General features: G+C 36.8%; 1 protein-coding gene across 1 annotated transcript; it reads right to left on the reverse strand.

The window, feature by feature from the left end:
• Positions 1-23270: 23270 nt before the first annotated feature.
• LOC127235230 (60S ribosomal protein L29-like) lies at positions 23271-23717 on the reverse strand. Its single transcript, XM_051202466.1, has one exon. The coding sequence runs from the start codon at positions 23622-23624 to the stop codon at positions 23271-23273; it is 354 nt and encodes a 117-aa protein (XP_051058423.1). The 5' UTR covers positions 23625-23717.
• Positions 23718-27485: the final 3768 nt, after the last annotated feature.

The raw sequence follows: 27485 nt of genomic DNA on the forward strand, positions 1-27485 counted from the left end.
GTGTGTGTGTGTGTGTGTGTGCATGAGCATGCATGCATTTGTATATTTTATGTTTTCAGATTCTACCTTTAAGGTTTTGGTAGATTTAAAGTTAATGTGACATAAAAGCAAGAAGCTAGCATCAACCTTTTTCACGTGGACCCATAGCTTCCCCATAATAGCCCTTTCTTCCTGTGTATTCTTTTTAGTCCTTTGAAAGATTTGTAGATCTCAAATGCATGGGATTATTTCAGGGCTTTTTAATCTGCTTGATTAGTTGTGTTTTTATTTTGCAAACAACTTCTTGATGTTTTGACTATTACAGCTGTATAATATGAATGCAAGTCAGTGAATATGAAAGTTATGTATTTCATCTAATGTGTTTTTCAATTTCTAAATGGCTGACTCAAGTTCATAACACACAATAGGATTTCTGTCTTTTTCCCATCAACCTGTCATTAATGCATAGGGTTTTGAATTCAGACACAAGTTTGGAACAGACACTGATTGGAACCACCCACGCTCTGACAATCTCCACCTCCTCTCCAATCACATCCTCTAAGACACCACCCCTCTAGTACCATCTTCCCCAGTTCTCCTGGCTTCTCCTTCCATTCTTTTTAATGAACCTATTTTCAGGACATCCAGAGATTCCTACATTAATTATAAATATACATTGAGCCAGGCTGTCAGACCAGCAGCTGTAGAACAGTGAGGAGCCCAGGTGAACATGTAAACTCTAGGGAATAGGTTCCCAACAGCCATGTCTCCCACTTACAGAACTCTTAACACCACTCTGTCCATCACAAATATCATGGACAACAGCGGGAAACCTAAAGCTATCCACTTTAGATAGTTGGCATGTAATCCAACTTGGAACCAACCTGTTAGTATCCAAGCGTCAGTTGAATAGCCAAAACAACACAGTGCACCTGAATTTCAAGCACCAGGGAGCAAATCGAATGTGTGGACACAGGTGTGAAAGCCGGGAAAGAGGAAGCCATTGTTCAGCCAAAGACAATGCCCACATCAAGAGTTTGCCTTACTGTGCTTCCTCAAAATCCAAGTGAGATTTGACTGCTTCTAAATCTTACATACTTTTCAAGTCTTACAGTAAAGGTTCCAAGTCAAATGGCATTGAGGATATAGGCTTTTGAACACTCATATTGCCAGTGTGAAAATCCTGATGGATTGTTTACACGCAAAAGAGATAACCTCAATCATGTTTAAAGATATTGAAGATAGTAAAGATGCAGTTTCCAACCTCAGCAGCCAGTATGTAGTTGCCAAATTGAAAGGCAGATTCTATGTGGGAATCAAAAGCACCAGACTCAGTGAAGAAAAGAACAGAAACCTTGTTTCCCTCATGATCAAATGCTTTCAGTAAGGCCAAGTCAAATGGAACTAACAATAGAAGTTTTCATAGAGATCAAGCAGAAGGTTGGTAGATAGCCTGAAGAACTGTCGACACAAGATTTCTTCTCATAGCCTGTCTAAATGTTATTCAAAGCTGTCTACCTTCTCAGAGAAGACAAGAACTTGGATGGAAAATGATATTTCTAGAAGATGACATGTACAAGCCCTAAGGAAAATTTCCATGTCATCAGGAAAGTGAAAATCAAGTCCACCACAAAGGTGGAGTAGCTCAGGAACAAAATTAGAAAGACATTCAAGCTACCTAAGAAGGCCCCTAGAGCATTCTCTGAGGAGGTATATAATTTCTAAACCTAAGGCATTTACAAAAAACATTTTCATTATGTGTCACACTCCATATCTGAGCTGTCATATTAAAAACAATTTAACAACAGCATGATAACTACATATTCATTAACAGAAACATTAAAGTTCTTGCGCCACTAAGTAAAAATTCTTCAAAGCATAGATAAAAGAATATGTGAGTAAGTAAAATTATCTCTTTTACATATTTAGTTATGTCTGGCTTTTTCAAGCTGAAATCAACACTCTTATAGCTACAAATTTGTTGCTTCATTATATATACATATATATAATGAAACTATTATATATAATGATTATATATATACATATATACACATACATACACACACACACATACAGTTTCTGAAATAGTAACTGTTAATAAGTAAACAATGCAGATCCCCTATTTTATGCATCCATGTCTTTCTATGGTCATATTTTCATGCAACTTTAAGCGTTCTTCCTTGTATTCAAGGAGGCAAAATGCTTTCTCAGAGCAGTGAGAAATAATAGCTACAGCATGCATTTTATTACTTGTTATCCATGGGTTATATTGCCGGCTGTCACTTACTATGAGTAGCCATAGGGCAATTACTACATTTTCCTATTTCTACTTCTACATATTTCTAAAATTACACAGACTGTATAATATCATACCTCATAAGCTGAGACATGCCATAAAAGTTAAAGCACAGGTAATATATTTAGTTGGTCAATGAAGTTTTAACTATCTTGTTATTGCATCTTGATTTATGAAACCTTACTTCTCAGAACCTTTTTGACTGGACACATGGTTGTCATGAGAAACAATAGGGTGATGGCCTAGGGCCTAGATCTAGATTCTAGGCAGAGGCCAGCCTTTGTTGTTTCTGGAACATGAGTATCCATCAGTGGCAACCTGTGAAAACTGTGTCTAGGGAGACTTCAGGGACACAAATATCCCTTTCGGGAAGCAGGATGCTTCTGTCATTCTGGATACCTTAAATGTCATTATACTATAAATGTAAGATGTTCCGACTCATTAATTATGTTCTCAATAATAGTACTAACAGACAGCTAATTGTGCTAATACTTTTAAATTGGATGTGTGTTTACTGAACTCAGTACTTCAGTATTGATATGGTTTCAAACCCAATTTAGCCACTGGGGAAAAGGGAAAAAAACAGCTGTTTTTGTTTTAGTTTGTGTGTATATTTTTCTTCTTTTTAATTGGGAAATAGCTAATACTCTCTGCGATAGAATGCTGGATCTTGATCTGTACATTTTCAATGACTGCACTACTCCTTTCTGAGAACCTCCTTTTTTAACTGTTTAAAGGAGTGGCGTAGCTCAGAGAGAAAAACTTTCCTTGAACTTGTTACTTCTTTCAACACTTTACAGAAAAGTATGCATTTCAAGCAACAGACAGTCTCATGACAACATGCCTATTTCACAGGGGAGGGCATTGGATTGCGACAGTGGACAATTTGTTCAATGGTACAGCTAGAAATGGGAGACTATCCAAGCCAGGCTGTCTGTTTCTTGAGCATGCGCTCTTGGCCATCTTGATTCTGTGCCTATGTAAGGAAGCCTGCAGAAGCTGGGGATTTGAATGGGAATTTCTGAATAAAAAATGTCTGCTCACCATCTGAGCTCAATTTTCCCATAAGATAAGATGGCTCTAATGCTCTAGATGAGAAATTATGGTTTGAGAGATTGGATTGGTTCCTCATTCACTAAAGACACTCAATATAACTCTGCTTCCTTCCTTTCTTTTGCTCTACACATGCAGTGACAGACTCAAAACCATTGTGTAGCCCAACATCTCAGTCTGTATGAGATAGTGCTGCCTGGCTACTTTCTGGCATGTCACAGAGAATCACTTGAGCACCTGTGATCTAGGCACTTATAGAAAGACACCTTTCTTTGTAAAGACACTCCTGTTGTGTTGTTTTGGGTTGTTGAACAAAGAAAGTCTTTAACTCTGGAGTTATCACACTAGCAAGATAAAGGGCCCATCCCTTAAGTCTAGCCATACATATTTTGTTGTGATGGTGTACATTTTTAAAGATGTCAACACCTTTTGCTTCATTACATCTGGGATAGTCTAATCCCAGGGCCATAGGTCATTATATCTGTGATGCATTTCTAGCCTGTTAGTTAGATATTAGCAGGCTTGACTCTTCTCTCACAAGTTACAGTCCGGAAAATTCAAGTCACACATTTAATTCTGAGCAGTCATATATTCTGAGGTGATAAGTAACTGGTAAACATAAAAAGAACCATCAAGTAAAACAGTTTTTTACCATCAATCACCAATTGAAACTAATAAACAACAGAGGAAGCTATACAAAACGGGAGTCTATCTTAGTAGCATTTTAGCAATGTTTTTATACTACAGGACTTGTTGCTAGAAGCCAGTGCTTGGGTGAGTGTTTTCTCCATAGATAACCTCTCACTGGTGAATCATTTCCCAATCACTGTGACACCAGCCTGGTGAACATATGAGGTAACCTCTATGATCAGTGATGCTGTGGTTAAGTCCTGGAGGGAGAGGAAGTACAGGGCATATTCTTAAAAAACATTTTCTCATCTCTATATAAATAAGACAGTCAAAAATGCACGAGTTTAATGAAAATGCAGGCATCTACACCACAGTGTGAAACTAATCTTCAAAGAAAAGTACACATTTACTCTATCAATGGAACTATTTCTAAAGAGCTCTGCCAGGAGCAAGAGTTCTAATGGGCATTGCAAAGTTGGAGCATTATATGCCACAAAATCCCGAGATTGTTTTCTCTTTTAAAAATGGCAAATCATTACGATACCCTGTTCTGTGTCTGCCCTGAACTAAAATGTTGTTTTTAGAAACAACTTAGGGCCCAGGTCCTCTTTACCACTGGAATCAATCCATGAGTTTATCACATAGCTAAATACATCTATGTCCTCCCGTTGTCTCATGTACATGTTCTACAGTGGCCACAGACATAGTCTGGGGGAATTTATATCACCGCAATCACTTTATTTGGCCAAAGTGAAAATTAATCCATATACCATTGTCAATTCCTGTTTCTAGTTTCCTTTAAGATACTGGGAAACTACATGGTAGTTTTCTGACCCATAGCATGTAGTTACCCAGAGACACTCACTCTGAGGTGCTCTCCTCACCTCAAGTTAAGCCTCTGAGTTGTGCAGCTCCATTCACATACAGAAACATGCCAGTGGATAAGCAAGCTGGAGACTTCACAAGTGAAAAATAGAGGCAAATAAATGGCAAAGTTGAACTGAAGAATGTTGAAGAAACTATAGAATAATTGGAAAGCATAGGTTGTCAATAGCTCCATCGTGATTTGAAAGCTTATATTTTGAAAGATGTTTTGAGTAATAAAAAGGGCAGCATATTAAAACTATGTTTTCTGCATTGAACCATGATGCTGCAAAGGTCGCTTTTCCTATTCTCACCACATTCTCCCACCACTCTCCTCCTTTTCTTTTCGTAGTTTCCTTCTGTTCCTTGTGAAAACACATTATCAGAAAATAATTCTTCGTGTATTTTGTCTGATTAATCACTGTATTTTTTTAAAAAAAAAAAACTTTGAATTCATTAAACATGGGTATTATATTTTTTTCTTTTAATATATTTTTCCTTTTGTATTTAACTTTGAAACAAGGTTGATTTACATGTCAATCCCAGTTCCCTGACCCTTTCATCCTTCCCTATCACCTCCACTAAGCCCCAGTCCATCCCTTTTCTGCTCCCCAGGGAGAGTGAGGCCTTCTGTGGGGAGTCCTCAAAGTCTGTCATATCATTTGGGATATGGCCTAGGCCCCCTAACCATGTATCTAGGCTGAAAAAGTATTCCTCTATGAGAAATGGGCTCCCAAAGAGTATTAATATATTTTAAATACAAAAATATGTCCTACTTTAACATTCATTTTAAAGTATTTTATGATATTCATATATATGATATAAATGCATATAAATGCTATTTTATATTTCTATCTATCTGTTGTTCTGCTTTCCTATTTGTAAGTAGTAGAGTTTGTTCTAGGGAGCTAGCCATAAATCCCTTTCTTATATATTTGTTTCATTTTTCTCCCTGGACTACTCAACCCTGTAAGCAGGACAGTAAGTACAAGGTCTAAATTATTCAGTGAAATGAATAACTCACATAAAAGAGGATTGGAAATACCCATATAAAGAGTTGATTTCCAAGGACAATATACCTTATTAGGACTAGTTACACCTTGTTAAATTTTTACACAACACTGAATGATTAGGGAGAAAATAAGGCAAGGAAACTAATAAATGCATGTATGTGTTCAAATGAAGGATGGCAGAATCACCCAATAGCTTCATGTTCACTGCATCTGTGTCTCCATTAGTGTCATCTTTGTTGAGGCTGACCACTAGATAGAATCACTGCTCTGCTCACCTTAGACACATATAATCACTCCACACTGACAACTCAAAAATGGGGACCATAATGCAACAGTATGAAAAAGTAGGACTGATGGAGGGTAAAATACTCTATATGTTAGAGAAATCAAAATTTAAAAAATACAGTACCAATGGGCCTATTGCTATACAAAAGGCCATGCTATACAAAATTCCCAGTGTTGTTGTTGGTTTTTTTTTTTTTCCATGAGCCATGCATTCCATGGCACCTTCATGGTACAACAGAGGAGAAACACAAATAATTTTGTGATCTGACACTTTAGGAAGGGTGTGTCTTTCATGATTCCTCACATACTTTGTAACAACTAATATTAAAATCTTTTGTAAGTTTCTATGCAAAATGAACCTTTTTTGCTAAATATTTTGTAATGAGAATATTCCCACAAGCGCGCGCACGCGTGTGCGCGCACACACACACACACACACACACACACACACACACACACCCCACCACCACCACCACCAATGGATACTGTTACCAAATGGCAAAAATACGAAAAAAACAAAAATGAGGAATCACTCTTTGAGGCACATATTGGCAAGGGCTGTTGTAATATCTTAATTCCAACTGATAGACAAAGAATTTCAGAATCATAAAGTCAGGATGACTGATATAAATATGGCCCCAAATCATTAGATACATAGATAAAACTTAAATACATCATTTCTGGAAACAGGTCAGTGAGAATTTCTGCCCCACAAGGTTATTGCTCTGTCTAATATCTCTACATTTGCCTTCTAAAGGTTAAAAATATGATCAAAAGGGCACTTCATACATAGAGAAGGAAAGCATAAACTATCACTGTAAAACACTGCAGGGGATGAAAAAATAAAATATAGATGTCCCAAGGACTTATTATTTTCTATACAAGCTATTCAGAAAATGCAATCCAGTCTGTGACATAATACTGAATTAACACCAATTTACGAGGAAAATAATAGTAAGTTCTCAAAGATTTTTAAATATGACAATTTCTCCCTATGTGTTAGCTTGTGATTCTGTTTCTTAATATTGTATGTATGTATGTATGTATATGTATGTGTGTGTGTGTGTGTGTGTGTGTGTGTGTGTGTGTGTGTGTGTGTATTTCGTATAGACCGAGAAGCAGAATCAATGTGCTTTTGGATTTTGTAGCAGTTGGAGAAGCCCCTGCAGAATAGAAAAAGAAATAAAAGTTTCTTTAGAAGTTGCTGTTTTTTCCTCTCATTTTTTTGTCTCTTTATTTTTCCCTTTAGTAAACTTCTCTTTTTTAGGTCTCTTAACTACCTCTCTATCCAGTGTTGTTGACAAGACCTTTTTCCCTCAGTTCCCAGATGGAAAATCAATATTCTTATTATAGTGAAGAAACACATGGTAAGTGTGCATGTCACATTAAGTCTCCAGAAATATGTGCGAGGTGGGCTTCAGTTGTTTGTATGTTCACACTTCTATTGGGAAAAAGAGTCAGTGTAAGTTGTTGGGCTCTTTCAGTGTCTACAGATGTCATGAGGACAAGGCTACCATACTTTTTCTCAATATTCCACAGTAGTAAAATTGAATTTTTCGTGGAAAAATATATAATTGATATTGAAGAGTATAGCAGCACCTCATTTTATTGCAGAACTAAAGGAGATCCCTCTGATTGATTTTGCTATGTATTGGATGATGATGTATTACCCTCTTTCATTTACACTAAGGTATGGTCACAAAAAGCAGATGTTGACATGCACCATTCAATCCACTTTTCATCTGTTAACATGCACTGCATAATTTTTAGTCTTTTCTCCCCACCCACATTAGTTAATAGCTTAGTTGGCTGAGTATCTATTATACTTAGATCCCAAACCATCTGTGTAGATTGTCAATGGATTCTGGTTTACAGACGAACCACCTGTATATGTGATTTTGTCTTGGTGGAACTATTGATCGTGACAGTTTCACAGCAAACAGTACAAAACATGGATGATAAATTATACAGTTTTGCAGATATAAAACCATGTCCTTCCCTGGATGATGTACTTCTAGACTATAGGTCATGAGTCACATTTTACCTATCCTTGTATCCCCCATGGCTACCATCATGTTGATTCAATACACATTTGTACAATGGATAAAAACAAATATCTCCCAGGGTTACCCAGGACTGCCTGAATCCATCTCCAATGCTCTTTGCAAACTGCCACACTGAAAATAAGGGTAATTCATATAGAGACTCTTGTTGAAAATGTCTTTCCCTGTATTGCCTTTCAGAACTATCATCAGCACAGGGGGGATTCTCTTGTGATTTAACCAAGATGACAGTTTCTCGTCTGTCACCTCACTTCACATCATCTCAGAATATCATTGATGGCCCTAACTCCTCCTTTGCCCCCTGAATATGGGATTTTCTTAAAATCAAAGAACACTGCTTTAATCATCAATGCATTCAGCACTTACATTTCTACTAAGAAGATTGTGATGGTGGACTCAGATTTTCTATATTACCAGTAGTGCCAGGCAATTTACACCTGTTATTTTGTTTAAGCTTTTCAAGAATGGTAGATGATATTATAAACCATTTCACACCTAAGAAAACCAAGGTTCAGAAAAGTTAAGGTACTGAAGATCATGATGCTTTTACCTGATAGACTTGTGATTCAAGGTGTCCCCCCACCTGCCCTCACAGAACATATTACTATGTTTTTCAAATGACAAAGATCTGTTATTTATATTCACTTGCATCAAGGTATGGTTTGCCATCTTTATTAACTATCACACCAGACACATTTTCTCCCACATATCAAGCCCTGCTCCAAATGGCTTCTGATAAAAAGTAGCATTAATATACAGGCCACTTTCCCTTCTCTGAGCTGACATGTCTGAGAGGGGAATCCAAGAGAATTGACAGTTATTGAATGGTGTGTGTTTTCCTTGCTGTTCTCTGTGGAGACTTTCATTATCCCTTGATCCAAACAAAGGGAGAGCCTAATAGTAAAACTCTGCCTAGCATTCAGGCCTGTGCAAGGAATTTAATTCTCGGCTTATTTCAAGAAATCTACCAACACATCTTTCAATACTTTAATCCAGAAACATTGGTGGAGAAATTGCTAACCCTGGGTGTCTGGGCCTCATGGGAAGTCAAGTTCTATATCCACTTATGAGCTGTATTTCACATCTCAAGTCTATTAATGATTTTGTCTGATGGCAGAGAACTATTTCACACACTGCACAGACTAGTGCCTGTTAACTTTGCTAACCTTGGACATACGCAGAATACTTCCCAGCCTGCCATTATTTTGTGAATTATTGCTGTTTATTTTGATGGAATAGAGAGAGTGATGGGGATCTCTGAAACGGTTTCCAAGATAAGAGGTCGAGAGAAGCTGTGATGAAATGATAAACACAAGAAAGGTGCTGCACTCACATTATGTAGTGTTTGGCAAAGATTAAATATGTACACCACTCACTGACACATACAAGTTACAGGCTGTACACTAAAATACAAGGAAGAGGCACACTCAAAGTCATTGCACAAAAGACATTAAACTGAGTGAGACTTAAAGCCAGAAGGAAATAAATGTTCTCAAATCGAACTTGTCTCATACTAAAGCCAAATTTTCTCAGCCTTTGTCTATGAGTGACCCACACATATGCTACAAGAATTAAATTTATTTGATAAACAGATCTTTAAAGTAGTCACGAAAACCAATATTCAATTTATATACCATAACCAAAGATATCTTCTACTTGAAAACTCAAATTAATGGTGTTTAGACTTTTAATAAATACTGGGAATGTATTTAAATGGGATTATTTGTTACACATTTTGGAGCATAGTACTATTTTTTGAGTTTCTTTAAGAAAACTTCCTAAGATAGTAAATCAGTTACAAAGAGCATCTAGTTTCAATAGTTGGTATTTGGGGCTGCATAGATGGCTCAGCTCTTAGGGACAGGTACTCCTCGTCTGCAGGACCACAGTTAGATTTCTAGCTAAGAGCTCCTGAGAAAGGCTTGCAGTGAAATGTCAACTTGAAAAACTGCTAAAGTCAAGTCACAAAATTCTAAGCATTTTGTTCGTTTGAGACTAGGCCTCACCGTAAAGTTCTCACTCCCCTGAAATCTGGTCTGTAGATGAGGCTCTGCCTAAACTCTCCATCTTCTGCCTCAGCCTCTCAAGTGTTATGATTATAAGCATGGGACATGCTTTTCACTATGAATTATGGGTATTTCTGGATCCTGGAATAATTCATGTTTATTTCTAAAAAGAAAAAAAAAGGAACTGTATGTATTTGCTTTCTGAATAATTTTGAATGAATGTTACATATGCTTCTTATCTATAATGTAATTTATTTTGCCTATTAATAAAATTCATTGGCCCCAAGACCCTTTTTGAAATGACCACCTGTCCTTCATATATGTCAGATTTATACTGAAAACCAATTGCGAATTTTTGTGTAGCTGCCCCTGAGTTCCACTGATCATCCTGCCTACTCCTATAACAACATCACAGTCTTGGTTACTGAGTAATGTGCTTCAGCAAGAAGTATGTAGATGGATTCCTCTCAATTTATCTTCTTTCTCAAGATGAGGTTCCTTACATTATTTCCTTAGACTTTCTGTATAAATTCTAAGAAAATATTTTTACATCTACAAAACTCCTTCACAGACGTTGATGCGATTTATATTAAAGCTGTGTATCAATTCAAGATTTGTGATTTTATTACTTGATTTCTTCCCAAATGCTTTGTAGAACTTGTCAAACCATTCTTACTGCTGCCCTATTATAGTCACACTTACGTTGCTGCTATTGATTTTAGACATCATTGTATTTTTAATGTTAAATCTCCATGTGCTCACTGCTACTCATAGAATCATGAATGCTTAATGTTTTATGGTATGTTTTGCAACATTGCTGAATGGACTTATTATTTCTAGAAATGCCATTTTTGAAATAGGAACAGCCTGATTTCCTTTTTCAATCTATATGGCTTTTATTTCCTTTTTTGGCCTAATGGGCTAAATTTGACAGGACAAAGCTGAAAAGAATGTGTGAGCAATGCTCATTTCCTTGTACTGGATCTTGTTGAGACACATTCAGTTAGTATAAGATAAATTATAGGTTTTTTTTTTAAACATGCTTTTAATATTGAAACTCCCACCTTTCTGTTTTTCTCTATTTCCATTCTGAGTAGTATCAGGGCTTGCCAAATCTGGAGGAATGTTTTGTTTTTCTGCTCTGATATGATCATGTGATATTTTTCCATTTTGACCTGCAAATGTGATAGACTATAATGGCTGGTTTTTTTTTTTTTTTTTTTTTGAGCACTGAGTTTGGCGTTACTAGTTAGAAAAGCTCATTGATGCTTGAGGACTGAAAGCTCTGTAAAAATCTCTTGCTGCTTTCTGTCTTTGATTCAGTTTCCACACCTAGTGCTTTAGCATGCTGGCTACAGTTTTCTGTCTTTACCTAGTTTTGACTTTAGGTGAACACCAGAGTCTTAACCTCAGTAGGGAGGTGTTTTATCCTATCTGTTTCCTAGTGGGGGGGGAATGCTCTACAGGATTGGGACTTAGTTTTCTTTAAATACCTTTTTTATAATTGAGTATCAAAATTGCCAGTGTCTGGAGGTTTATGATTTTGCAATAGTTAAAATAGTGAAATTCAATTTTTTTCTAAAGAGTTACAGGTACAGTCAATGTATGTATATCATATTGGAGGAAGAGTCCTTGCGTTTTTGCCAGAAATAGATCCATATTGTCAGAGTGCCAAGGTTACACAAGTTGCCAGATGTGCTACCTTGTCACCTGTTCAAGGTTTGAATGATCCGGGGCTCCACCCTGGGCTGCGTCCCTTATTGTGGCACTGACATATTTTTCTTTTTACTCAACAAACTGATCTCACTGGTCTTTATTTCTAATCTCTTTTAATTTTTTTTCTAATTTTTTTCTGCTTACATTTTTAATGCTTTTCTTTCTGCATTTTTTTTAGATTTTCAGCATTCTTTTAGTAGACATTTGAAGTGTTGCTTTGAGATTTTTTGTTGTTGTTATAGAGTATGTATTTAGTTGTACCCACCAAAACATAATTTCTCCCTATTATTTATTTAACTTGTTGAACTTTTTTCATAGATTACTCAGAATTGCCTTGTTTGGTCATGAGCAGGAATTCAAATAAATTTTGTAAGGAAGGTTACAGTTTTCAGGAATCTGAATCACTGCTGAACTCAACAATGCCTATTACCAAATCTGGTGTGACAAGACAGTCTCTTTACCAAGAGAAGTCTTTGAAGTTGGCTATCTCAGGACATGAGATGTCACAAATGCCTCTGTAATTGCGAGACATACTTCTCACTCACCTCCTTTGGATTCACAGAAGGTGGCAATAAACTGGTTATCACTGTATCACAGATCAGATAGGGTTAGAATTTAAAGGGAACTAAAGAATAACAAGCTGTGTAATCTGAAGACACATGGGGCCAAACCATGCTCAAAACCATCTAGGCAGAGTCATTAGGCCCTTACGGCAGATTGATCTCTCATCTGTAAATCTTGGTGCCTATTAAGCATGAAAAATTTCCCCAGATATCATGTGGGGCCATGTAGCAGAGCCATGAAACTATGCCTAAGATTTTACAAGAAACACAATTTCCCTGACCATAGGTATCATTCTAGATTGAAGATTCTTATAACCAGTAAGTAATTTGACCTTGACCTGCTTTCTCTCTAGATGGGACAGTGTTATGACAGCCCAGGTCCATCAGCAAGTGAACCTAAAGAAATGTCCAGAAACCTACAAGACTGACCCCAACTAGCAATTTGAGCAACAGTGGAAAGGCTACCATAAATGCCCTTCCCTGATAATGAGATCAATGACTAATTTATCCACCATCATGGAGCCCTCATATAGTAGCTGTTGGAAACAGAAGCAAACACCCACAGCTAAACACTGAGCCAAACTGGAATCCAGATGCAGAGAGGGAGGACAAGACCAGGCTGCAGAAACACATAGAGACAGCTGACCTGAACAAGGAGAAGCTAATGGATCCCCAGACTGATAGCTGGGGATCCAGCATGGGACTGACTCAGACATCCTGAACATGGGTCTCAGCTAGAAGGCCTGAGCAGTCTAAGGGACCTCAGAGAGTGGAACCAGGATGTATTCCTGGTGCACGAAAGGCTTTGTGAGCACATCCCCCATGGCGGGATACTCCCTTAACCTAGAGACAGGAAAGAAGTCCTATTCCCTGTTCTAAATGACTTGACAGATTTAGATGACCCTTCTGGGAGGGCATCACCCTACATGTGGAGTGGGGGAGGATGGGAGGGCAGGGTGAGAGGTGAGAGAGAGGGAAAGAGGGAGGGAGGGAGATCTATATGTAAAATAAAAGAAAAAATTAAGTAAAAATAAATAAATATGATACTAAAAAAATCATGATAAGGGTGGAATACCAACAAGATAACATACTCACATTTACTTTTAAACAAGGAGTGTTGTTAGGAATAAAATCACAGCCACTTCCTACATATCTATAAGAGAGAGAGAGAGAGAGACAGAGAGAGAGAGACAGAGAGAGAGAGAATCCATGTGATCTTCTGGTGAGGGGAATTAAGGTTCTCAGTGTGGTGTTTGAATGAGAGAGCTTTGCACAGGCTCATATACTTGGATGCTGGGTCTGAAGTGGGTGGCACTGTAGTTTGTGTGGTAGGAGGCATGTCACTGGGATTCAGCTTTGAAGTTTCAAAAGTTCACACCATTTCTGGCTAGTTCTTTTTCTCTCTGCCTCAAGGTTGTTGCCCCTAACACGTAAGCCCTCAGCTACTGTCCCAGTTCAGGGTTTGACTGCCTGCTGCCATATTCCCCTTCACAACAGCCATTGAGAAACATCTGGAACACGGAATCTCCAAATGAAATGCCTTCCATTATAAATCTCCTTTGTTAAAAAAGGCTCATAGAAATTTTCTTTGTCATCTTCCCCCCATGGTACTCAAGAAGGAGACATATCAGAAAGGAATAATGCATTAACTTTGCAATTAATATTGTCCTGGGACCTGTTATCCTATGCACCACTAAATACTCTAATTCAGCTCTTGATTTAAAAGGCTTGACCTGAGACAATAAGTATCTTTAATCCATGACATCACTCTATTGGCCCAGGAAGTTATCACATTGTCTGGGCTGCTGTGTGAAGAAGCTGAAGTTTATCCCCTCTGGTCCTTTCAGGACTACTGCCAAGCATGAATGAATACATTAGGAGGCATTTTTTGCTCATTTTCCTCTTGGCATCTGATTTGATTCTGTTCTGATTGAAGAATGTAAGTTACGTCATTTCAATAGTTTACAGTATTCTGATATTTGCCTTGTCATCCAAGTTTGGATTTACCTTGGTATCTTGATATCTATGCAGTGGAGACTCAAAAAAAAAAAAAAAAAAAAAAAAAAGATGACACTCTTATTGTAGGGTAGATTCCAGGCTAGAAAAACAACTTTTAAAACCAGCAAGAATTTCTAACTTAATACAGTCCTGAGATAAAATAGTTTACAGTGTCAGTGACCCATCCTCTATAACTCAAGTATAAGGATGAGCTCCTGTCAAAAATAGGATACATAGAGATATTATAAAGGAAGGAATCAGATTAGACAAGTCTTCCTGGAACATGTCTTCTGATACATTGATAACCATGTACAGATCTTCATACATTTCTGTAAAACTAACATGTTTATTGTTATTACTCTATAATATTATTTAACAAATACTTTCCAACAATATTCAGGAACTAATGGAAAAGAATTCAGAAGTAAATATGAAGGCAACACCAACTTTTGAATTTTGGCTCTATCACTATAAAAATTTTAATGATTTTATACAAGTTTAATTTTAGTATATTTGTGTGTGTGTTGTTCTCTGTAAATTTTTATGGTTTCTGAGAATGAATAATATGTTAACATACACGAAGTTGCAAAGTCAACACACACAACAGATTTCATTAGTATATGATGAGGATTGGTGGCACCTTGGATTGAGCTCAAACACTACATCAAATTACATGCTGTTCCGATCTGAATGGGAACTGTTTACTCCCAGTCCTCAGCTGATGACACTGATTAGGGGATGTTGTAGAAACTTCCAAAGATGGAATCTAATTGGTAGAAGCAGGACAGGAGGGCAATGCTGTGGTCCTTAGCTCTTGTCTGTCTCTGTTCCCTGTGCATTATGAGGTAAGAAATCCCCCTCTTCACATGCTTCAGCTACCAGGGTGCTCTGCCTCCAAACAGGGGTCTAATGTTCATGAGAAGAGCACTAGAAATTTAATACCAAATTAATATTCATTTTCTCAACCTGTTCTCTTATGTATTTTGATCGTAGCTTTGTAAAAGTAAATAATATATACACTGAGGGAAAAAATGGACAAAGGGCAGTCCTTCTGAACAGTGAAAAGATGGAGGAAGATATGAAGTTTATTTGTGCTCATAACATCTCTACATAGGAGAAACTTACTATTTACCATAGATTTTAAAACCATTGTTCTCTTATAAAGTAAAATCAAACAAATATGAAATATAATTTGTCTTCACTGAAGGAATTTTTCAAATATTAGGAAATTGTCTTTTGTGTGTCTGGTGACAAAAGACACATACATATTCACATTTAGTTTTAATCTAAAACAGAAACAGAAATATTACTGCTTCAATCTAATGTAATGAAATAGGTTTGTTTTGATCATATTTTACAATGTTACATTCTTTTCAATTTGGATAGCTGATGTGTAGAACTATCAGAATAAAGGCAAATGAGGGATATTAAGGAAGCATGAGTAGATTTGATAAACATGGAGGTAAACTTAAATGTTTAATGTCCTGTGACATGTCTTGGGTATATAAAGATAATATCCAAAAAAAAGAGGATTGTAATGAATTGCACTGGATACATAAATTTGCTTGCTTTTAGACTATCTACTACCAAAAATGATACTTTGAATAAACCATTCACCTCTCTGGGCATCATCAACTTCAACTAAGGAATGAGTTATGCAAATACCTCAAAGTCTGTCATGACCCATATACTGTCAACATTATCTGGGAGGTCTGCTTCTAATAGTTTGCTTTGTGGAGAGTTTCCACAGACTGTCAGACTGTTAAAGTACTTTTCCTGAGAGTTGCCTCAATCCTACCCAATAAGCCTTCCAGAGTCTACCTTTTTACTACCATCATGGAACAAAGTCAGGCTCTAAATCAACCACAGTGTAATTTTTTTTCTAGCCATGTAACTTGATCTGAGTCCATTTCCAAAGTCTCTGGTAACGTTTTGACATGATAATACATCACTTGTATCTTCTATAATTTCTTACAAAAAAAAGATAATTGAAAAAAATAAAAAAGATACTTGATATCGGTCGATAAAGTCTTGCCATGTATGTGTTAGTACACAAGTTCAATTCTCCAGATGTATTTAAGAAAGCCAGGTGGGTTTGGGTTTCTTGGAATCCCAGTGCTGTGCAGTTGAAGACAGATGGATTCCAGGGCTTACCAGTCAGCTATTCTAGTCTACATGGTAAGATCCTGAACCATGAGAGACTCAAACACCTATGAACAAAATGAACAGTACTTGAGGAATGACAGCCTTGTCCATTGGCCTCTACATCCATGCACATGCATATGCATCTAAACACATGAAGGTACCTATACATGAATGATCATGCACATACATGCACACATAGACATGCATATGAGCATACATGAACACAAAAATGAGGATACTTTTGTACTTTTTTTTTTTTTAACACATCATGACCAGCCTTGCCTCAAGCTCGGAAGGATCTTGCCTTAAAATGATGATTTGGGCTTAGGTGGTTTCATGTGTGGCTTCAGTCTTACCTGACAACATACAATTCCCATTACTGCTGCATGAGCCACTACCTCATCCTTCACTTCCATAGTCTATCTCAGATACGTGCAATTGGCAGCTCAATAGGAAGCACTTGAACCACAACTTGCCTTTGAGAGTTGGAATTTCGACTCTGAACACACCAATGATGGGTACGTAAGTTTTAAGAACTTAGACAAATAATCCAAAAACTGCAAAACTTGATTCTATATGTACTGACCTCAGTATCACTCTGAGTTATATAAGAGTGGTAACTCGGGTTCGTTTTAGATACCTATTCTTTGAGTTGATGTTTGTAAATCTCTTCTATTGAACTCTATTTTGTGAAGAATAAGAATATGTTCTGTTCCTTAAACTTTTGATCTCTGCATTATTGACACAATGCTTACCAATGGATAGAAACTGTATACAGAAGGAATTAGTGTAATAAAAATAAGCCGACATTATTGGATTTTATGTTTCCGCAAGTTCAATTATAGAGTTATGGAGAATGGTCCAGACCAGTGGCCTCAAGAAAGTTTAATTTTTCACACAGTGCTAGCTACTCCAGATCAAAAGAACATTACTAATCTCCTCTGAACAGGGACACTGCCAATCGGTTTTTCCTCAACCTTTATAAATCAAAGCCATGCCACATCTATTACTCATAATTTTTTTGACTATGAGCAACTATCAAGGAGGCAACTTGGGAATTTGATGAAGTTGTTCACAACAACAGATAACAAGGAAAAAATTAGGCACTGTCAGCATGTACCTAGTATTTCAAAAAGGAAATGGCACCAGTGTCATCTGTGAATTTTATTACCTTGAAACAAAGCAACATATCTCTGAGTATTGAATGCAAACAAGTATATTAATACATGGGACTGTGAATGGCTGGCACCTTGTAAGGACTTGAATTACAGACAAGGACAACAGAAATGGAATCACTCCATTCTCTTTGAGCTGAGTAAAACAAAATCTAAGAGGCTACTATGTTCCAGCTGCTGACTTCCTATCAGTTGGCCTTAAATACTTCCCTTAGAACATCAATATTTCATCAAAAGTCCCTAAGGTACAGAGTGAGGCCTGGTTGAGGGAAACAGAAGTCACTTTGCACATGAAATCATGAAATCATGTAAATGTATATCAACATTTACACACTGTGAACTTTACATTAAAATGTGAAGAATGAACTGCAAATGCATAAAAGAAAAAAGACTTCAACATCAAACATGTTCATATTGCTAACATTTAGTGCCAGTGGGGGAAAAATCACATGATAGACCTTGGTAGCCCATGACAGGAGGGCACATAATATTTTGATCACACATCTACACAGATTAAAATAAAAGTGTCCAAAGAACCTATAAAGGGAGATCCCATATGTTTAAAACACAGGATGATATATGTGTTCTTGGAACTTAGTACTAGAAGTTGCTGTTTGAACCCTGTGTTAACTAAAGACTCGGGTGTGGTAGCAGGGAGTTCATGGGAAGCCCGGAAAGGCCTTCAGCTTCCTGTGTTACTGTTTCTTTCCACAGGCAGATGAAGGAGCTGTCCAGCCATACTGCCAAAATAGGATTTCTGTGCAGATTTTGTGTGGTTGCTTCTGAGAATCAAGTATTATCGATCCATGTCTTTTTGGTTCATTTGGCCATGATAAACCAAACGTGTGTGTAAAGTTACTGAGGCAGTCAACAAACAGATTCCCATCTGGTCTCTTTCTGAGAAAGTTTTGTCTCATCACCTTTTCCAAAAACAAACTGAAATAAGAGTTTTAGCTGAGTGGGTTTTTGTTGTTGTTGTTGTTGCTAAGTTTTTTTTCTTTATTTGCTTCTTTTTTCTGACATCTACTTTTCCATTACTTTATAAACATATCATAGATCATTGACTCTTCCTTACATGTTAAGTAAAAACAAATAGAATTAAATAGACATAATTATATAGGAAATTCATATTTAATTTCTCAACAAATCATAATACTTTCTTCTAAATTATGATGGATTATCTAAAATGCAATAATACATGCTTCAATCATGGAGTAGGTGAGCAAGGCATGTGTCTCTTATTATGGACATGAAATTTGGTACCAGTGAGTGACAAGTATGATATTGACTGAAAGATAAAAGGCATAGTGATTGACTACACATCTTTCAGCAATACAGTATCTGTGACAAACATTGATCCTCAGCTTAATGTCTAGATGACCTCAGACATTATTTTTTCGTTTCTCTGATTTTTTATATAAATACAATAGGGAGATAAATATAACCACTGGGAGTTTGGTACGAGATACTGGAAGATGCATTGCATATGCATTATATTTATATAAGTGTAAAAATTGAAGAGATGTTTTAGGACTCTATATAGTTCTTTAATATGGGTGTGGGCACTATGAGGTCTCAGTAAATGAAAGACACTTGCATGAATACTGCCTCCCAACATAGACTCAATTAAGGGAGGAACCACTTGAATGTCACATGGCAGCTTATTCAGCTTTAGGTGTCCCCAAAATGCCCAAATAGAAACATTACTGAGTGACCAGTGCAGACCAGATGACAGAATCTTCACTAGGGACGTTGCTTGCAGGTTATTAGAATCTGAAGAGTGATTTTGCAAAGAGATGTCAATCTGGATGCAGGACTTGTACCATGCCTTTCCAAAAATCTCTAATATGCTTTTATGTTATCCCAGTAAATGTTAGGGAAACAAGTTTTGCTTTAAAGAAAAAGAAAAATACAGATGTAGCATGACTGACCACCCTTGGAAGCAATGAGAACCACAAGATCCCTAAAAGGTAGGTTAAGAACTATTTATTCTATAAGGCATGTTTAAGTAATGGGAAAACTGAGATTAAATAACATAAGCCATGTACGATGACCCTCAGAAACACGGAATCACTTTCATGTTCAAAGGAAATAATCAGCACACAGAAAATGGAGCCGGCTTTAAGGAATACTATCATCATAATGATGCTATTTAGAACCTATCTGTTATTGATATCCTAGACTACTTAACAATTCTTATCTGATTTTCCTTTAAATGGACCTAGAAATATCCGAAATACGTGGCACACAAACACTCAAGAGGTGATGTGGGAGTGAGTGAGTGAAGCTCTATAAATGTGGGGGGCAGGGGTTAGCACGATTGCCATGCAGTGAAAATAATTCCCTGCACATCATGGGTCTGCCATTCAGAAACATCATGACTTCAGGAAATATATGTCATGGATCTAAAGCCAGCTTGTCTCATATATGGGAAAATTCATTGAGAAGAGCAACCTGAATAATACATGCAAAAGTATCTTGTAAGGAATAATACAAATTTCAGTTATTAATGACAAGCCCTGCTTTTCCTGAATGTAGAAATCATTCAGCTTCGCTCTAAATCATTCATATGCCTTACAGTGAGGACCTAAGACAAAAGAAACCCAGTGTTTTATTAAATATGGAGATCTCAGTATTCTGATTCAGAGTCAGTGTAGAGACATACTTGACTACCTATTAGTTTAAAGAAAAATGTAGCCATTAGCAGCTCATTTTGCTCGTAAAATTGGTTACTTAACATATAACCACATTCTAATCTCCAGGATGTTTATCACAGTTTAGTGGCTTGTCGACAATCACCTCCTTTTTTGGAAATTTATTACTCTGTTTTACACTAGCTGTATAATATTAGCCATAAATCCACAAGTAATATTATGCCTTTTTCAATTGATTAAACTGAAATCATGGATACAAATTAAATGTGGATGATTACATTTCATTGCTGACATATTCCATGTAATTTTTGTGGAACATGTTTAAAATGGGAATAATTACTTAGAATATTAGGGAAGTAAATCCATACTATGCCCCAGAATATTATCTCTTATTTGTACTTTTGTTCCCCTCTCTAAGATATTACAGAAAATAGATGAAGTCCTTTAGATACTAACCATTCTTTATAGAAAGGAATATGTTATAATAGTGGTGCCTGACACATGGTATTCAATAACGGGCAAAGATTTTGCATTTGTTTCTGTGTTACTGCAGGAAAGCCCTAGTCTATGACTTGGTATTCTGAAACAGCTGCTACTGGCCACACATCATATAAGTCAGAGTTTTACAACGAGCCTTGGTTTGACAAAAATCAAAGAACCTTTAGAGTGAATTTTAATAGAGGTTGCAATATACATACATACATACATACATATTATGAAATGCCATTTCCCCTCTATACAAACACATAAGCATATATGTGGCTTCAATAAATCATAGATAATATATCACCACAATACATCCTTTTTGTCTAATATAAAAAGGAAGACTATAACTAACAAAAGAAAAATATATACAATAAGGGAAATAAGTAGAAACAATATATACTAGCAACAATTATATCAACAATGTCTAGTTCATTTGAATTTGACAAATTAAGAGAAAATGCTTCATTATCTAGCCTAGCCTATCTTGGTGAGTTCAAAGTCTTGATATATATATATATATCATATACATATATACATATATGACATGACACACATTTTATATAATATATATATATATTAGTTATTCAGTTTGACAGTTTGAGAAAGAGTCTCATTACACACACCAAGCTGGACTCTAACCTAAAACAATTCTTCAAACTCAGCCTCCCAAGTACTGAAATTACAGCAATGTATCTTTTAGGGTACCTGTATTCCTTGGCCTACTTCAACCTACAAATCATCAGCTTGCAGGTCCAAATCTTAGCTTCTAATTCCATTGTTGTATGTCTTTCATTTTGTGTTTATATCTTCCTTCTTAAAATGACTTTTCAAAAGCAAATATTGTGCACACCCTGATAATATTACACGATATTCTCACTTCAAGATACTTTACATCAGGAATAATGTCCTAAGGGTAAGATGCCACCCATCAGAGGCTTCAACTTGTGATGATCCCAATTAACTTAAACATAATCTGAAGGTGTTTTGCTGCTCCTCAAAAGCAGCTTCTTGAGATGTTTTCTTGGGGTTAATAAACAGCAGCTGAGACAGCCATGAATCATAGGGACCAGGTTATACTTGAAGCTGGCACCCAGATTTTAGAATCTTGTACCCATTGTTAACATTGTATTAGTTTTGAAGGCAGGAAAGGTGCACAACTGGGAATGTCACTGAGAGCAATATATGGCAAGTTAGGAATACTTGTAAAGAGGACCTGAGAGGCCACTAAGGTAAAGCCTCAGCTACAGTGGAAATCCTAACATATTGGAGATGTGAAGTCCACATGTTATCTACAAAGGTGAGCTGCTAATGTGCAACAGAATGAGCTTAAGTCTAAGAAAGTAGTGGCATCTTTTGTATGTGGCAGACTTAAAGAGAAGGAGCTCTCCAAATACTTAAAGAGTCCAAATTACAATACCAGATTATGTCCATCAGTGAAAAAAAGAAATGGTATTTTCTCATTGGTTAATAATAAAGCTGATTTGGCCTATATCAAGACAGAATAAGTACAGCCAGGAAAGCCAAACTGAAAATCAAAGAGAAAGAAATGGGAAGTCTGGAGAGATGCAAGCCAGCTACCAGAGAGGCAAGATATACTAAAGGACATGTTAAGGCAAGAGACACGTGGCAAAACAGAAAGGGGTTAATTCAATATAAGAGCTAGTTAGTAATAAGCCTGTGCTACTGGCAGAGCATATTGTAATTAATATTAGCTTTTGTGTGATTATTTGGGGCTGGGCAGCCAGAACAAAAGGAAAGCTCTGCCTCTGTTTACATTCACCATCTGTAGTACTCTCAGTATTCTCAATATTCCAAGATCCCCAAGAATATCTCACTAATCTTTGAACACTCAATGTCTTTTCTCACTCAAAGTTCCCTAAGTCCTCCTATAATTCTTCCAAAATCAATATGGTCAGATCTCCTTTAACAACATCCTACTTCTGGTATCAACTTGTCTTAGTTGACTGGGTGATTGACAAGTCATGGCTCTGAAAATGTTATAGATTAATTTCTTGAACTAGGAAACATCTATTAACCCAAAAGAAGAGAGGGAGGTGACAGAACAAATACAAGGTTCCACCCAAGTTCATCATGGGAAATAAAAAGCTTATTGGTGTTCCTTAGGGCCAGAGTACATGGAATTCCTATCCTCCAATGTGTCAGCTCATCCCATTACTGCAGCATCGAATAGTCTCAAAGAATGAACCATTTTCTGCCTCCTGGAACAATGCTAAGGACCTCAGATTTTTTTTAACAGATCTTGCCTCAAGTTTATTTGTAAAAACAGCATAGGGCATAGGTCATCTGCAGAGTGTGTAGATGTGTCACACCAGTCCATCTGTTTTCACAGTGGCAGAAATCTTTTCTTTGGGGCCTTGGCGCCTTTGGGAGCATGAGCTGGAGCTGCAGCCTGGGCCTTAGATGGAGCCCAGGCCTCTGCCTTGGTGTGAACCTTGGGCTTTGGTTGGCAGAGCCTACGACCCTTGGCCATGTACTTTCTAATCTTCTTCCCAAGCTTGGGGTGAGCGATGAAAGCAAGATGGTTGAGTTTGCAGCTGGGACCCTTTGGCATCTTGGGTTTTACCACCTTGGGCTTCACAAGAGCCTTGATGGCCTCTGCCCGTGCACTCATTGCCTTCGTGTTGTGTGCCTGCATCTTCTTCAGGCCTTTCTTGTTGTGTTTCTTGGCAAAGCGCATGTTCTTCAGGAACTTGGGGTCAACCCCCTTAAGAGATTCGTATCTTTGCGATCAGGGATTCTTGATGCCTTTTCTGTGCCGTTTCAGGGACTGGTTGTGGTGTGGTTCTTGGACTTCGTCTGAATGGCTCCCAAAGTGACTGGGACCGGCCTCAGAATTTTTTTTTTTTTTTTTAGCTCAGATGAGAGGAACTTTTGACTGAATCTCTAATGAGGGTAGTGCGATCCTCTACTTCCAGGACAGATTATTAATATGGTTACCACTGCCATGGGTCTGTCTGCCACTCATTTACTGCCCTGGTTAACAATTACCGCAGATCTGGCTGCCACTGAATTATTGCCCTGCTTGCTATTACTAGAGATCTGGTTGTCACTGAAGTTTTCTTCTTGTTTCTTGTAGTGACTTTGTATTGAGTTTCTCCCTAAGGTCACTACAAGGCCTGCCTAATATGACCATGGTCATGTCACACCTGAAAGACACAATTTCACCACAGCAGTTTCCGAAGTAACGTTCCAGAAGTAAGGTTTCTCAAAGCAACTTTCTGATAGACAAAAATTACTAGGAAGACATTAAGTGGGAGATTCAGAAGTCAAGGTTCCTATTCTCTTGCCCAATCAGGAGAAGAATAGAGGGACCTTGATCCAGCAAGATCAGATGGCAGAGATTAAATTTTTATATTGCACACTTATTTGTGCTTTGGAGGCCTCTGCTTTTCTTCATTCAGTGTGCAGATTAAAGAGAAAATGGTATTCCTCACTGTTAAATTGGTAATAAAATTTAATGAGGGATCAGGCTTGTGAGCCTATCAAAGTACACATGTCACAGAGTAGAAACTTCAATAAACATCACCTATGATAACTATTACATTAGCACAGACTGTTTCAATTTGTTGGCATTATTTATCAAGCAACTGACATTACAGTATATACTCATAACAATTTCAATGCAACCATTTTCACACATTTTCAGTTGACAAGAAAATCTCATGTCAAAGAAATGCAAGTATGTGCTATTGTGTGTCGGCTATGAATTTGTTTATTTGAGGATGCATGTATGTACTTACTATTCCTTTCCCCACTCCTTTTCATTAATATTAATATATTTGGTGAGATATCAAATAGAGTTTATCATGAGGTTCATAGAAATGTGCACAAAAATATGCCCCAAGTGTCTCATCAAAAATAAATAAATAAATAAATAAAAGAAAATGTAAACATATGACTTCCAAAGGGCATTAAGGAATCTTCAAAATTCCTTTAGAAACATTAAAAAAACATTTGAACCATTGATGCAGAGTAATAGAAATTGAAAAAAAATGCAGTCATTTAAAATAAGCACACCAAAGATTTCTAGGGATGGCGGTCCTTGTCTTGCTATGTTAAACTCGATTTTCTCAAATTTCTTTCATTTTGTTATACAGAATAAGTTTTCTCTTCTATATGCTTTGTGACATTCTGAGTATCTGATGCTGATTTGCTCATGAAAACCAGTCTGATTATTATAACCTCAGCTATAGGCCCAGAGAGTACATTTTGAAACTGAAAATGTATTCTTCTAAGGGGAAGTACCAAATTCTCAAGGACCTAGCTAAATATTTTCTTAATCTTGATCCATAGTGATGTCATTTAAGCAGTACCTTAAATAAGACATTGTAATCATTATGGTACATGCTAAAGTATGCCATCGTATTGACAAAGGTGTGGGCTCTGAGCGTCTAATTCAGTATGACATTGAATATAATCACAGGCCTTTCTCCTTCCTGATACTACAGCAATCATTATGGAATTGTACAGCATCACTTTACAATCTTCTCTCCATCACCTTATATCATCCTAAAATCTGCTTCCATTGAGAAATAACTTTTAAAGCTTACTTTATTCTGAACATTTGACATTGAGGTTATAAAATTAAGTGAGGTATAACACTGGCCTCCAGGAAGCTTGAGGTGTTGAAAAACAAAGAGAAACAAAATTAACGATTCCTTTAGGGTATGAGAAAAATATAGTAGAATTTTACAGTAAATGCTGACTTTATAGTTATTGACTGGCAGAGCAAATTCTCATAAGCATGAACATATTTATAGATAACTAATATAGCATAATTTTTAGTTATTTCACCAAAATCTATTCCAGAAAACCCTAAGCCTGTTGTACTTCATCAGCATAAAAATGTGTCATAAAGATAACCTGTAAATAATAGAGGAAAAAATTACAGAGAAGCAAGACAGACAGCATATCATGCACAGAATATATGATACATTTCCAATACCTCAAAATAATAAGATAAATATACATGTTTTGCCTCTGGTGCTACAGAAGCTAACTCATACATAACTTACTTATGCCTATGAAAAGACTATAGAGAATCAGGTAGATACATAATCAAACACGACACATGTGTGAACATACACAACTAAAAATTTGAATCAGATCAGTTGATTGTACAAATAGGAATAATCTTCATTTGAAAATACACTCAAAGTTCTCAAGATAATACTGTTTATCTTTTTTTGTTTTTGTTTTCTCTGGAAATGAGATTCAGGGTTTGACCATATAGGGAAGGATTTTGTTCTTTACCTATACCTATAGTGCCTTTGCACTTTTTATTCAAGATAGAATCTAGTCTTGACTAAACTGGTCTAGAATTTGCTTTGTAGTTTGTGCCAGCTTTGAACTCAATATAATCCTCAACCTTCTGAATAACTGGGATTCCAGGTATATTCAATAAGGCTTAGCGAGGAGAATTACGTGAAACCATAAGGCTTCAAAAGCCTTTGGAATTTTTGGATTGTTATAACTTTATTCTTCTTAGTTTGATAAATTTTGTTACAAATATATTTGGTCTGTTATTCACTATCCCTTCCTACCTTCTCTCCTGACCTCTCCTTTCACCTTCTTTTCTTTTTTCCTCATTCTTCTGCCCTATTTTTTATATATCATGTATATGTTAGAAATATTACACACACACACACACACACACACACAACACACCCTTGTTAGAAAATATGCTTCTAAGATAAAATTATACAAAAACAAACAAGCTTGAATAGGATAAAGCAAACTAACAAACCAGAAAGAAAAAGCAAACAAAACACATAGAGGCAGAGAGAGACATGAGTTCATATTTATGCAACCCCTGAAAAGCTCAAAAGTGTATGCTATAAAATATATGAAAAGGACCTGCAGCATTAAAATTTTTTCTTCTAGTCCTGACAGAGTATTATGAGACAGAGAACCCTCAAGATATCATTGAGTTTGTTTATTGCTGGCTATATAATGCTGAGCATGGGGGCCTGTCCTTAAGATTCATTCATATAACCAGTGAGACTCCACTAGAGAGAACTAATTTTTCATTTGTGAATGGCTATTAATTAGAGATAGCTTCTGGGTTAGAGATGGGAATTTGTGTACACTTCTCAGTGCTGGGACCCCATCTGCCATGAACTAATACAGGCCCCATGCATTCTGCCACAGTTTCTGGGAGTTCATATGTACATTTCCCTGCTGTATATAGAAGGACTTGTTTATTTGGTGTCTTCCATTAAATCTGATTCTTACACTGTTTCTCCTTCTCTTCTTCAGGGTTTCCTAAGCCCCATGGGGAGGTATTTGATGTAGATGTTCCACTTAGGATGAACTGTTTCAAAGCATCTTACTCCCTACACTCTGTCAAGCTGTGGGTCTCTTCTACATTTCCTCCAATGTACTGAAGGAGAAAGTTTCTCTGATGATGGCTGAAAAAGACAATGATATACGAGTGTAGCAGAATGGTTTTAGGAGACATTTTATAGTTATGTTCCTTTAGTAGAACAGTAATATTTAGTTTTCACCTAAGTCTCTGGCTTATCACAGGTGTTTGGCT

Source organism: Phodopus roborovskii, unplaced genomic scaffold, assembly GCF_943737965.1.
Source record: "Phodopus roborovskii unplaced genomic scaffold, PHOROB, whole genome shotgun sequence".
NCBI classification, from domain to species: Eukaryota; Metazoa; Chordata; class Mammalia; order Rodentia; family Cricetidae; genus Phodopus; species Phodopus roborovskii.

Excerpts from the sequence above, each read along its gene's own strand:
- LOC127235230 (XM_051202466.1), bottom strand. The coding sequence starts at position 23,624 with ATGCGCTTTGCCAAGAAACACAACAAGAAAGGCCTGAAGAAGATGCAG.